General features: G+C 44.1%; 1 protein-coding gene across 2 annotated transcripts in view; it reads left to right on the forward strand.

Moving 5' to 3' along the window:
• LOC8031820 (bifunctional purine biosynthesis protein ATIC) overlaps nt 1-13,724 on the forward strand; it is a 60,874-nt gene that overhangs the window by 22,025 nt on the left and 25,125 nt on the right. For both annotated transcript variants that reach the window (XR_003917328.4, XM_029972314.4), the window contains exons 6-10: nt 406-484; nt 2,791-2,863; nt 6,695-6,851; nt 8,952-9,077; nt 11,722-11,829. Coding sequence is in view for 1 of the 2 variants with exons in the window: in XM_029972314.4 (XP_029828174.3) it covers nt 406-484; nt 2,791-2,863; nt 6,695-6,851; nt 8,952-9,077; nt 11,722-11,829 (543 nt within the window). In the remaining variant the exon portion in view is untranslated. The remainder of the gene's footprint in view (nt 1-405; nt 485-2,790; nt 2,864-6,694; nt 6,852-8,951; nt 9,078-11,721; nt 11,830-13,724) is intronic.

The following is a 13,724-nucleotide window of genomic DNA, read 5'->3' on the forward strand; positions in this document are numbered from 1 at the left end:
TGTTCACGCACTCAACTGTCTTAGACAAACCAGGCTCACTTGTGGCGTAGCTTGGATCTGTGCCAACGGATGGCAGCACTGAATTTTTTTGTTTTGCTTCTATTCAGTTTGTGACTAAAAATTATGATTTGGAAGGCTACCAATTTGACTTTGAAGACAACTATTAAGCAGTTGAGGGTCAGAAATTTCCAGACTGAAAACGGTTAATAGGTTAATGTAACATTGCGGGAATTCAAAAAAATTTCTTCGAAGAGCAGCTTTTTTAGTTATGCGGGTGGCGGCATTATCTCAATTGCCAATTGTCAAGCGAGTCGCCGAGTAATCTTTTCCCAAATGGAGTTAAAATAATGGCAAGAGCAGTACAAAGAAGCGGGAATAGAAATAAGGGTCTTCTGGTATTCCCAGGTGGCGTCACTCTTCTGCGGGCCGCTGCCAAGAACCATGAACGGGTGACCATCATCTGCGATCCCGACGATTACGATGTGTAAGTTACCATTGCCATTTTTGCTACACTACTGTTGTAGCCGGCAAGGGTTTGTGAACATGCATGCTGCGCAGGAGCTTCAACGTCGGTTCTCTTCTCGCTTAGCCAGACTTCTTAAAAAGACACTGAAAAGGAACATTTTTTTAAACAACGTAAAAACATTGCAGATATTCAAAAATAAATTTTCTACAAAAATATTTTTTCTGAAATTATTTACAGCGCTAGACTTTTCTTAGTTGACAGCTTTCGAACGCATGCACCAAAAACAGGTGCATGACGTCATCACCATGTCACCACATGTGCATGCCAAGGGCAGTGTTCTCACATTGGCTACCTCTTCTTACCTCTCTTGAGCGTGCCTCAGCACTCTTCCTTTCCGCTTTTCTCTCTCGCACATGATTTTGCCATACGGAAGAGAGGTAAGGGCAGGATGGAGAACATGTAGTGACGTGGTGGTGAAGGTATGTACCCGTTTTTGGTGCGTGCGTTTCAAATCTGTCAACTAAGACAAGTCTAGCGCTGTAAATAATTTTTAAAAAACGCTTTTCTTCCTAAAGATTTATTTAGTAAATTGTGTAATTTTTCAAGGCTGTTTAAAAAAATTTTGTTTTTCTTTTCAGTCTCTTTTTAAAAGCCCCACACTCGCTTGTTTCTAACAATGCATATCGGTTATTTTTGGAAATGGGAGCAAATATTGGATAAAGTCAAGTGGCTTCAGAGTCGATAAAGCATCATTTTGTTATACAAATTTGACAAGACCAAATTCGGGGAATGTACTTTGGAGCTGGGAGCTGTATATACTTTCCTCGAAAAGTATCATAAAAAAAGTACATATGACGGCATTAAGAAGGTGAACACCATACCTGGTTTCTTGCCTGTTTTACGGCTTCCTAAAGCTATATTAACCCTCAACGTCTCAAATGGTACGTGGCTTGGGGTCTAAACTTTGCGTTCTAGCCCTCTTATGGAACAGAGCTTGTTCCAAAACTTACAGAAGCATCAAAAACAAGAAGAGGGCTGTTCACCATCATATCGCTCACGGGTGTACTTTAAGTAAAGTAGAAGTATGTGCTCGGAATATGTATTTCAAATAAAGTACAAGTATCCTAAACCCCCTTGAAGTAGTACTTTATGTATGATGTACTTAAAGTACTTCCCAACAAGTGTCTCTAATGCATCTTGCAATCCAGCTCCATCTCCATGCAAGTGGAGCAGCGTGAGGAATGTCCTGCACAAGCAGTTCCTATTTTCTGCCTTGCACTACCCTGGGGCCTGATCTGGACACTTGGCAGAAAAGTCGGCGAGAAATTTGGCGGTTATGATTGGCCGGCGCCAAGGTCAAGTGTGGCGTTGGCCAATCGTTGCCACCAGATTTCTCACCATCGTTTTCGCCAAGCGTCCAGCTTAGGGCCCCTGGATAACTGCTTAAAGTCGTGCTAAATGCAAGTCAAAGAAAATGCTCGTAGGAAGAATGTCGTTGGAACTGTCTGAGAACAGCAAGACTCGGAGCACCGCCACTGGTGCGTTGGTGGTTCAACAAGTTTTCCCATTGGTTTTTCTCTGATGCTAGACTGGCAGTACTCATACTGGTTCGCAAACCTGCACTGGTTCCCAGCAACCAATGGTCCTTATTGATTTGAGGATTGCTCAACTCACGACAGATGGCCACTGAAGGGAGTTGAAATTGTCAAACATCTTTGCAGCTGTCATTGAGTTCTCGCGAGTCACTTTCGCTGGTTTGAAGTTACAAGTACATTTTTACTGGTCTTCTTTGGAGAAGAAAGTGGTCAGTGTTGAGTTGCCATTTTTGCATATCACTGCAAGACCGCTTTTGTCTGGACTTGTCTGTGGGGTGCCAGATAAATAGAGTTATAATGTACGCTAAAGGTTCAACTGGTGCTAGTGTCTAAGCGATTTCCGGGAGGCAAATTGAGGCAGACGGCAACTAGTCTACTTTTGCGGTGTTCCTGTGCATTCCTGTGGGAAAACGTGTGTGCATTTTGTCTCTTTACCGGAAAACAACAGGGATCATTTTGGTTATTTGGGTCATACCGAATAGTATACTATGTACCTTGATTAACATTGTAAAAGTAAAATTGCTTTAGTTAACACATTTCTCTTTATCAATAAATGATCTTTAATTTCGCTACATTTCAGTCCCAAACATGTGTTCCACAGCAGGTGTGTAAAAACAAGCGACGGTTCTAAGCAAAATAACAATTTCAAGGAATGTAGAGTGTACCAGGGTCTATCACCTCCCGAAGTGATAGACCCTGGTACTGAGTGGTTGCGCTCTCTGCTCGCAGGGTTGCCAAGGAGATGCTGTCGTCGCCGACCAGGCAGACGTCCCTAGAGACCAGGAGGCGTCTGGCCGTCAAGGTGAGCGGCATCGGGGCTCCGAACAGGTTCTTTTCCCAGTGGGGCATCAAGCTTAAATTCTCATTTGTTCGGGTTCATATTTATGGTCTTGGATTCCTCCCCAATACTGCTTTACGGGACGAAAAAAAGGAAAGAAAACGAAAAGAATGGTGTTCTTTCTTTCATATTTTTATGTTGGCTGTGCTGCTATGGAATGAGTGGTTCTGGCACACTGAAATGCTATTTACGGGTTTTAGGGGAAAGGAAAGCAAGCTTGATGGAGTAGAACCCCATTGATACATTTTTCTGGGGATTGCAGTAAAAAAAAGTGAAAGCCATTTACAACTCCCTGTAACGCCGAATTAGAACACGGCTCTTGAGGAGGAGGATGGAAGGGTACTGAGGGGAAGGTATACCCCTCCTCCTCACCTCCTTATCCTCCTCCTCCCCTCATTCTTGAATCTCCTCCGGGGGGGGGGGGGGGGGGGGGGGGTTACGTGACCTCGGGGGAAGGGGGTCACGTGACCTGGGGGTCCCGTGACCTCCAAGATCACGTGGCGTCGGAGAGGGGGGGGGGGGGGTCACATAACCCAGGGGGGGGGGGGAGGGGTTGGCGTGGTGCATTATGGGACATTTCCCATAATGCACCGCGCAATTACGCTGACGGCGACGCCGCTCAAGCCGGAAACAGGCGCCTAAGAGCTGCGCTCTAAAATGTGATCTGGTAAAATGTAATAACTGATAACATTCTTAGGAGGCCCTTCCATTCTCTTCCTTTGCGATGTGCATACACTGCTAAAGAATGTGCTCTCTGTTGGTTGGTTTTAGTTTCATATTTATTTACAGAGGCATTGGGAAGTCAAATGAAACCGTTCCCCGTGCCGTGTTTTGCTTCCCCTAGAAGTCCTGTCATAGGTGTCTCCTTGGGACTGTGCACCCGGGTTATAATCCTGGCCGAGCTGCCCACAATCTGACTGAGGCTTGTTGTGGAGAAGGTGCCATGTAGCGGAGATTTGGGTTTCACATTAAAAGATCCCAGATCGTCGAAATTGATCTTCAGTTTTTCGTTTGGCCATGCCAGATTCCTTTCGTTGGTTTGGCACGAGAAACCCTCCTATTTGGCATTGACTTTGGCCACAGCATGACCGTGACACAAAAAAGGCCCACTAAACAACAGAATAATTATTCCTGCATAAAAAATTTAAAAAGTATGCAATATTCTTTTAAACTATTGGAAGATTTTTAATTCTACTACGCGATTCAAAGGTCCGACCGAATACACCAGGATGATGCCATTTCAAATCCTGCAGAAAAGTAAAATCTTGCCTCGAGTTTTCTAAAAAAATATATATGTGCAAGGCAAGTGCTTCACTATAGGACAAAACTGAAAACCGTTTCTGCATCCTGTTTTTAGTTCTATCATTTTTTTTTTATTTCAAGGGACCAAAGGAGGATTTTGGGATCTAAGCGATTGTCACAGGTTGCATATTCGGGAGCTTCACCAAGCTTGGATACATTTTGTGCAACAAAGAAACTTCTTCCATGGTTTCATGAACTTTAATAAAAGCTCGAAGTGTTCATAGAAATGTTTTGTTTTTATTTACACTTTTAAAAATACAAAAGCTAGCCCCATTTGATAATTTAACTGGTTTGTGGGATAATAATTTGTGGTACATTGAATATTGTAGCGTAAGTTTTATATCAAATGAAAACTTAAATAACTGCCTTTTCAAGAACAATGTCACCATAGTCAAATAAACTTATCGAGAAACACCTTTAAATGAGACAAACTGTAAAAGTACAAACTTCAGTGTCAGTCTTCTAAAACTAATTTTTAGTTTTTCGTACTAAGAGCCCTCAGAATGAACTAATACATTCAAATACTGTAAACGACTAAATTTTCGGGGAAACCTAATTTTTGCGAATTGCCTACAATTCGTGAAAAATACGTCCTGTGGACAATTCGGGCAATATGTGAATACTACGGAAGCTACACTCGTTTGCGAAAATTAGAACCCGCGAATAATTCCAAATTTTCAGCTTTGGCCCGATTCGCGAAAATTTGAGCCCGCGAAAATTAAGTCGTTTACAGTGGACGTTAGATTTGAAGTTCTATTTTAAAATGCAAAGCTTGGTTGTCATCATCTGTGTGCCTATTAATTAATTCTCGACACTTTGTCAAAGTAGTTGTTGGCTTTGATCTAACGCTCAAGAAATAAAGCCGATGCTTACATGGGATGTTACGTTTAATATATTGTCATGAATGACAAGGGATCAGGCGACGAAAACTGAAGTAAACTAAACGTTTAATGGGGTGAACTTGTGCCCAAATACAAAATGGAAAAAAAGGCTAGTGTCGCAAGCGTGGATGGTGGCAAAACAGCAGGATCAAACGCTGGCGCGGGACTGACTCGACAGGGTCGCGGGTGACCTCTTATCTAGAGTGCGTCACTATCTTGAAGAGAGCATCGCGCGCTTGGGGCGAGAATGAACACACATTTTCTAGAACAACAAAGCAGGAATAAATTATAGAAATTACGTCCGGGGCAAGAATAAACGAGAACTTTCTAGAAGTCCGTGACCGAGTGTTGCTTTCTCAGCCCTGCGCGCAGCATTATGAGGGTTTTCCTACGCATGTCAATAGTATTAATTTTTTTAAAATTGGAATTTGCAATTCAAAGAAGTTTTTAAAGTGTCTTGTGAGAATTAAAAGCTTATAGAATATAGAAATTGTGGTAAAAGTTGTTGCACAACAGCTGCGACTTGTAAGTGAACGTGCCTTAAGCCCTGTGAAGAGGTTGGCTCGTTTAAACCTACTGATATACGTTTATTTTTTTTTGACAAGAAGATTGCAAGTTCACAACATTTATTGCGACCAAAAAGTGCCATTAAAGGGAGGTCTTGGTCTTGGAACATTTCGCTGTTCTTCCTCATTCAATTTATGTTAAATTCTCATGCCTACAGTAATTTATTGTACTAAGCACAAACATGAACCAATTGTTTTCCTACCTATTATATTTTAAGGAAATTTCAGCTTTAGTGCCTACATTCCTGCCCAACGTTTTCCAATATCCACATCAAAGACTATGGCACAAAGTTTGCATGTTCTACAATTTGTAATGAGTGCAACAAGACCATTCTTACAACTTTAGCAGCATTCTAGACAATGTTAACGCATGTTAACGTGCTAACACAGCTTCGCATTTTAAAACAGGACTTCAAATAGATTGTCTCTTTGAATGCACGGAATAGCCTGTTTGAGTGCACAGATTTATATGTCTGATCCATACATATGACATTCGATTTGTAATGGATGTCTTAGACCATTCTAAAAAACTCTTTGTTCGAAAAAAAAAAAATTAAATGTTGCCTTTTTGAGAAACCTGATGTTGAACTTTGTACTTTTAGAGTTTCCTTTCATATTCAAAGGTGTTTTTCGCTAAGATAACTTTATTTGTCTGTAATGATATTGTACTTGTTTAACAAGATTTATCTCAGCTTTTATATTTTTATATAATTTCTCATAAAATTGATTGCAACAAAAGTTGTCATCATCCATACATGGTAAATTATCGTCAGAGAGGCATGGTTCTCGATTTTTTCCAGAAATAAATAAGAATAATACTATAGTTTTTATTTTTTGGTTTTCCAGAAGCCAAAAACTTCAATTAATAAAAATGGGACGCATAAACGGTTTTCAGTTTCATCCTAGTAAAGCGTTAGGAGGCACGACCTTGTTTTCCAACACAGTGTGAATTGAAATGGCACAGCATTATTTCAAACAATATTCGAAAGTCTGAGAATATTGGAAAGCGTCGGCCGGAGTTCCCGATTGGCAACGCGTGCCCGCAGGCGTTCCTGCACACGGCCCAGTACGACGCGGCCATCTCGGACTACTTCCGCAAGCAGTACCTGGCGGGCGTGGCACACCTGCCGCTGCGGTACGGCACCAACCCGCACCAGACGCCCGCCCAGCTTTGCACGTCCCTGCCCCGCCTGCCCCTCTCCGGTGAGCCCACTCTGCCCCGATAGTATGGCACGCACAACGCGTCTCCAGCCGGTTTGTTTAGCGTCCCATCTCGTCTCCGCCTCGAAAGTGGTTCCAAAGAGGCAACGAACGGCGTTGCAAAAGTGGACGTCGTGATCCTGGCGGTCGATCGTAGATATGCCGGCGAAAAGCACAAGCGACTGCGAATGTCACCGTCATCGCAGCTTCTCAACTCCCGTCTGCCGAAGCTTTAGTGAAGCATCGAACCAGAGAGCGACCCGCGGCAAAACGGTCGTTTGCCACGTCCCCCATCGTTGCCCCAACGCGGCCGGCAACGGCGTGGCACTCGACCGGCGTCGTTGGGTGGAAGTGGAAGGACCTCCGTTTTTAGATGCGGTAAACGTGCCTGTCGAAGATGCGTTGCAGGCACCGTGGGCGACCGGCGTGCAGCCGACAGAGGGGGGTCTAGAAGCTGGTTCACACTCGTGCGTTTGACTGCAATGAAAACCGCTACAACCACCTGCGACGGCTTACGACGCGTGCCGGTGCCATCTGTCCAGTCACTCCGGAACACGTTGGATCTGCTTATATTTGGCTCGTCCTTGTTTCACAGTGATCCATACAAGCAGACACATAGCCTATATTGTTAGTTTTACATTTTAAGATAAGAGGGCCACACCATCTTGGCACTTTGATAGGCCTCGGTGGCTCCGAGGCGAGAGCGCCGGCCTACGGATCCCCAGGTGGCGAGTTCGAATCCCGACCGAGGTGCCCGCAATATGACGGAGGCTTATTGCGGAGAAGGCGCCGTGTAACAGAGCTTTCGGTTGCACGTCAAAAGATCCCCAGGTGGTCGAAATTACTCCTCAGTCCTCCGCTGGGGCGTGCCAGATGCCCGTCGTAGGTTTGGCACGTAAAACCCCCAAATTTGACTTTTGGCACTTTGATAGAAAAATTGGGTGGGGTGCGTGGGTCACCCGTGACTCGCGCATCCCTGGGTGTCATTTGCTTTTCCTAGGATGGGTTGAGGGTCTTTGGTGGGTCACTGCAACTCTGCCTAGCACCGACGTTCATTGTAAGCATTGTATTCGAGTGTAAAAGCTTTTTTTTTTGCATTCATTTTTGTAAATGTTACCACTCCTGCACAATGCCGGAGGACGGGATATTCGAGGCCACACAGTTGGCTCATGCGACGCGACCCACTGGTGACCTGCAACGCAGTGAACGTGTTAAAAGGCACCACGATGATCCTGCTGAATGTTCAAATCTCAAGTAGCAGGCTTTTGATTCGTTTTCTTTACCTACGGACCCAACGCTCATGTGGATGGTATTTTTTTGTATTATTCCAGCACATACAGATTGGGATATAAAAATGACTGCATCTCCACGTGGTGAATCATGTTGATTGGGACGGAGCTTTGGTGGTGCTGATGATACTGATTTTGTTCATAGGTAGTGCTGATGGTGCTGAATTTTTTTATTGCTCATAGGTAGTGCTGAGTTCCGGGTTGCGTTTCGACTTTATTATTACTGCTTTATGGTCGGTGAAATGGAGAGCCAGTGGTTCTTCTAGCGGATCAATTTGGATCCGCTAGAAGCCGTGGGAACGCATCTCCACCGCTTAAATCAACGGTCCATGTCAGAAAGAGAATGTGTGGCATGGAACGGGGTTATATACGCATTTGAGCATTTGACCGCAGCGCCCTCTCGTCTATAAACGTTAAGCTAATGCATGCAAAGTTTAACGCGATTATATACTCATTTGACCGCAGCGCCCTCTCCTGTGTAGACGTTGAGTGGCTACATGCAACGTTTCATCCATGACATCCCCAGCTCTTGAGTTACTACCACATCTCGGAGCCCCCATCTCCTCCCGCAGTCGTGGCCGAGTGGTTAAGGCGATGTACTAGAAATCCATTGGGGTCTCCCCGCACAGGTTCGAACCCTGTCGACTGCGCAAGCATTTTTTCTTTTAAGAAGACAGATGGGATGGCAATGTGAGGACGGACGCCGGACAAGGCTAGACCCTAAGGAGCTTCGCCCCTAAAAGGGATTTGGAGCACCAGTTGCCTTTGTCCTTTGGGTCCTGCTCAGTGGGAGGATGTTCTTTCCCCGCTGCAGTGGTGAATGGGTCCCCCGGCTTCATCAACCTGTGTGACGCCCTCAACGCGTGGCAGTTGGTGAAGGAGCTCAAGGCCGCCCTGGGCATCCCTGCCGCCACCTCCTTCAAGCACGTCAGCCCTGCCGGTGCGTCCACTGCACCTGTAGGGCTCGGACATCACGAGCATTGCCCGCATCTATTTTGTGGACCTCACCAGAAACTAGACATTTCTTTCTAAAAGCTGGTGTATGGCAGGGTTGTTTTTTTTTTTTGTTTTTTTTTTTCCATTAAAATAACTGACCTTGGGAGGGTTATGACAGGTGCAAATCGGAAAGAAAAACACGTTATAAACGAGTGATATTGAAATTTTCTGTTGTTTTATTACCTTTAAGTCTGTATATTCACTATATAAAATAATGAGGACAAGTTAAGGCTCGTTCACACTCTTGCGACCGAGTGCGACCGAGTACGACTGAGAGAGACGAGTTCTCTTAAAACTTGCTAAATGTTTTTAAAATGAGGGAACAAACTGGCATTGTGGCGCCATCTATGCGGTGACCCTGGAACTGCATTTCACAAGAGCGAAGGTTTTGCGGGATTTCCGAGGTCAAATGTGCGTAATACCCATAGAAAGGCTCGTTTATAACATTGACAAAAGTTTTTCGAGCCAAGAAAGAAAGGATAATGCGCGAGAAATAAAAAAAAAAATATGCCGGACCGCCGAGTTTACACTGCTTCCCAATAGATGGCACCAGTGTGTTTTCTGGTTTAAGAAGTTGTAAGAAACCTAGGTTTAAGAGGTCGCAAGAGTGTGAACGGGCCTTTATGATTGAGAAATTCGTTAAATACGCATTTCAAGAACTCCCTGCAACCCAAAACGGCACGAGTTTGGACCACTTTCGTGTGCGCGGTTCTTTGATTTGTGACGTCGCCCGCCATCACTTTTACGTTGAGAAGTAGGCCTAGGTGCTTCATCTTCATAGCGGTCTTCTGCAGTATTAATTTCTCGCAAAAGCTTATTAACAAAAAATTGTTTTTCTTCCCGCGAAAAAGTGTCATTACGCATCTATAGTAACATTCGAGTGCATTTTTCTTTGTGCAATTTTAGAACATCTTCATATTTGTGCGCGAGAGTTTTTGTTTTTAATATTGTCATAGGGCATCAAAATTTGGCATACATATGCTTTATAATATGTAGAATGGAAGTATATAGGTTCGGATAGTATGTTTATTTTTGACATTTGTGAAAAAATTGAGAAACCTTTGTCACCCCTTTAAAATTATATTTTTGCAATTTTCATTGATATTAAAATAAAATAGGTCTCGGGCACATAATTTTTGTTGTTCATTGCGCTCTGTGCTTTAAAAGGAGCAAATTAAGCTACTTTACTAGGTTCTTTCAGGTGCGTTGCTATGCCCCACGTGTGTGCAAGAACATTGTTTTTTCTGCATGTGCATAGCATTCAGAACAGAAAAAATTAGTTATATAAAAAATAACACCAGATTTGTAAAAATAAGTTCAAGCACTATAAACTGAAAATTTAATTCGGTTATTGTATATAATAAAGTAGGTTTTCTCCTGGCGCCCTTAAATTTGCTCATGGTCCACTAGTGCTGCAGCTGGCTGCTTTGCGCCTGTTACCGCCAAGAGCCGTTTGGTCTAGGTGGCAGGGAGGGTAGGACGTAAAACATACCGCGTACCATAAACAAAAAAGAATATCTTTGTACTAATATCTTGCGAGTTTGCCGAGGTACCCCGTTTGAAATATTTTGAGCAAACAAAATTTTGGACAAAATGTAAGGGCGCAAACGAGCTGGTGTACATTGCACATGGTTGAAAAAACCCCGAGACTGCGGGTAAATGACACAACACTACAAAGTCTCTAAATTTGGATCAGTATAAAATAGTCCATAGACGTTAAGTATTGTTACCGAGGCTGCTGTACCTTATTTATTCGAATAAAAATGGACTCCAAATAGGGGAAAATAACAAAATGATGTTCATATATGGGTCAGCGGTAACTTCTTAAAATGGAAGGGAAGGAAATTTGGACAAACGCTCGTTGCGTAGTGTCTCTAGTCACCTTAGCTAAAGCTGGCCCGTCGACCGTGCTGTTCACGTCCTGGTCCAGACTTCAAGAGCAGTGAACCAGGTGCCTCTACGCAGTGATGCTTGCACCGCACTACTCACGAGGGTTTAATGTACAAATTAAACCCTCGTGAGAATTAAGTAGTTTAAGGTATCTCGCTGACATTATACATTGAACATAATAGAGCAGGTTTCTTAGGGGTGGCACGACGGTAAGGTAGCTACGTAAAATACATTACTATGTAATGGCACATATAATCAGTAGAAAACAAATCGGTGGCGTCTAAAGCACTAATAATAAACGAGCCATCACAGTGGCGGGAACCTTTCCGACGGCTTTATACTGTTTTCTGTTCTTGCAGTTTACCGCACAGATTTCTCTTTTGAGCCCTAACGACCAGTGGCACATAAGTGGGAATTTTTTGGGGGGGTGGGTTGGAAAGCCCATGACGGAGTATAGGCTCAGCAGTGGGGCTGCGTGGGAAGACGACCCCAAAATGCCCTCCTGCCTATGCCACTGGTTGTGACGGTGTAAGGTTTGTCGTACCAGATGGCAGCCAAGGTGTGAGCAAGACGGGCATCGTTGACGCGAGAGCGAAAGTGTACGTTGTCAAGGGACCTCGACTGCGGCGTTGTGGCTTTCCTGCGGTGTGTGCGGAGGTGGATCCTCCCCCGCCTGAATGCCGCCCATGTGCACGCAGGTGCGGCGGTGGGCAATCCCTTGACGCGGGACGAGGCGAAGCTGTGCATGGTGGACGACCTGTTCGACAGCCTCACCCCCATCGCCACTGCATACGCCAGGGCCAGGGGTGAGCACGCTCCTTCTGCTTTCTTGCGCATTGCTAAAGCGAGGGGATGTGCGAGCGTTTAATCCTTTAGCTACAAATCTTCTTATAGCCGCATCCCACTAGAGTGACAAACGACAACAAGCGACAGACGACACGGACACGCGACCTCTTCGTCAGAGTCCGCCACCTACCTGGCGACGCAGAATGCGGGGACGACAATGAAACTTGTTTCCTAGTGGGACTGGAGTTGCCTACGAAACACTTCAAAATGCACAGACAAACAGCAAAACAAGCCACACCAAATTCCCTTTGGCAACACGACCGCCAGTGAGCTCGTCATGAGCATTACGAGCTGTCGAGGGAAAGGAGGGACGGGAACGAGTAGGAAGCCCAGGCGGCCACCAGGGCCTTCTCTTAAGGCCGAGTGGCTCGACGGGAGGAAGGTTGGGAAGAGAGCAGTCTTGGGTAGTAACGCGTTACTGTAACTTCGTTACTTTTTTGGTAACTTTTAACTGTAACGAGCTACTTTTTAAGAATGTAACTTGTAACTGTAGGTCTATTACTTTTTCTGAGGTAACGATGAAAGTAACGACGTTACTTTTGTCGTTGCTTTTCAGTTCTTTGTGAATAATATATCATTAAACGAGTATAATCTAGCTATTCCTTGCACTTTCCAAATTGTCTGTTCCGACATTTTGAGTGCCAGTTGGCCTTGCACAAACTCGCGAGTCACTATCTGAATATGGCCACATGTAGATTTGATGGAAAAAAAAAAAAGAAGAAGAATGTAGTTATTTTTACGCACTTGCTTGTACTTTGTGACTGAACACTTACATCTTAGTATATTGAAGCACTATCTCTGCTGCAATTTTTCTTTTCTGCGCACGCTTTTTCATCGGGTGAATCAACTGTGAAACAACAATACACGCGGAGGGAACTTCGTATGTTTCGTATCTTGATTAGCGCCACAACTCCGCACTGCGCGTGTTTCGTATTTTGATTTGTGCCACTACTCCGGCGTGGTTTCAACGGTGGAGGCAAAATTTACTGCTGTTGCGCAGGGCTTGTTTCTGGTTTGCCGGGTACGAACTGAAATATATCGAAGGAATCCATGAACCCAGTGCAACCATCAACGAGCCAGCAATGTGCTAGTGCTACCAAGGATAGGGATGTTGATGAGAAGAGAACAAAGAACTATAGCATGGCCGGCGTACAGAGAGTATTTTTCTGTGGTGAAGGTGGTTGCTAACTATTTGACCGCAGTATGCAAACTTCGCAACAAGGAGTACTCCGACAATAAGTCTTTGTGTTCAAATCTGAGAAAGCACATCCAGTTTAATTTGGTCTTTATTTTTTATTAATATTGACTAATTTTCCAGCTAAATTATTAAGTTTGAATTTACTGATATGGTGGAAGCCCGACTGATTGGTGTCTATGTTTTTTTTCTTGCAAACACTAGTTTTTCCTTAATTTTTGTGTTAAGTTTCTTTCAAACACTAGTTTTTCCTTAATTTCTGTGTTATAAAAAGTAACTGAAAAGTAACGTCGTTACTTTTTCAAAGTAACTAACTGTAACGAGTTATTCTTTTGTTGTGGTAACTGTAAAGGTAACTTCGCTACTTTTTTTCTGAAAGTAACTGTAACTGTAACGAATTACTTTTTAAAAGTAACTTACCCATGACTGGAAGAGAGGCAGCAAGAGGTACAAGAGGGCGAGGAGGGTAAGTTTGTCTCCGAAAGATGTTCCTCGGTGGGACCGCTATGCTTCGAGTCGGACGACAAACGAGCTTTTCAGTCGTCGATCATTTGTCAGGAGTATTTTTTGTTACGGTGGGACAGCATCGGCAACGCGGAGCTTTGCAGTGTCTCTGGACAAAAATTGGTGTTTGTTGCTCTAGTGGGACGAGGATATTAG

This window comes from Ixodes scapularis, unplaced genomic scaffold (genome assembly GCF_016920785.2).
Source record: "Ixodes scapularis isolate PalLabHiFi unplaced genomic scaffold, ASM1692078v2 PGA_scaffold0__279_contigs__length_252992795, whole genome shotgun sequence".
NCBI classification, from domain to species: domain Eukaryota; kingdom Metazoa; phylum Arthropoda; class Arachnida; order Ixodida; family Ixodidae; genus Ixodes; species Ixodes scapularis.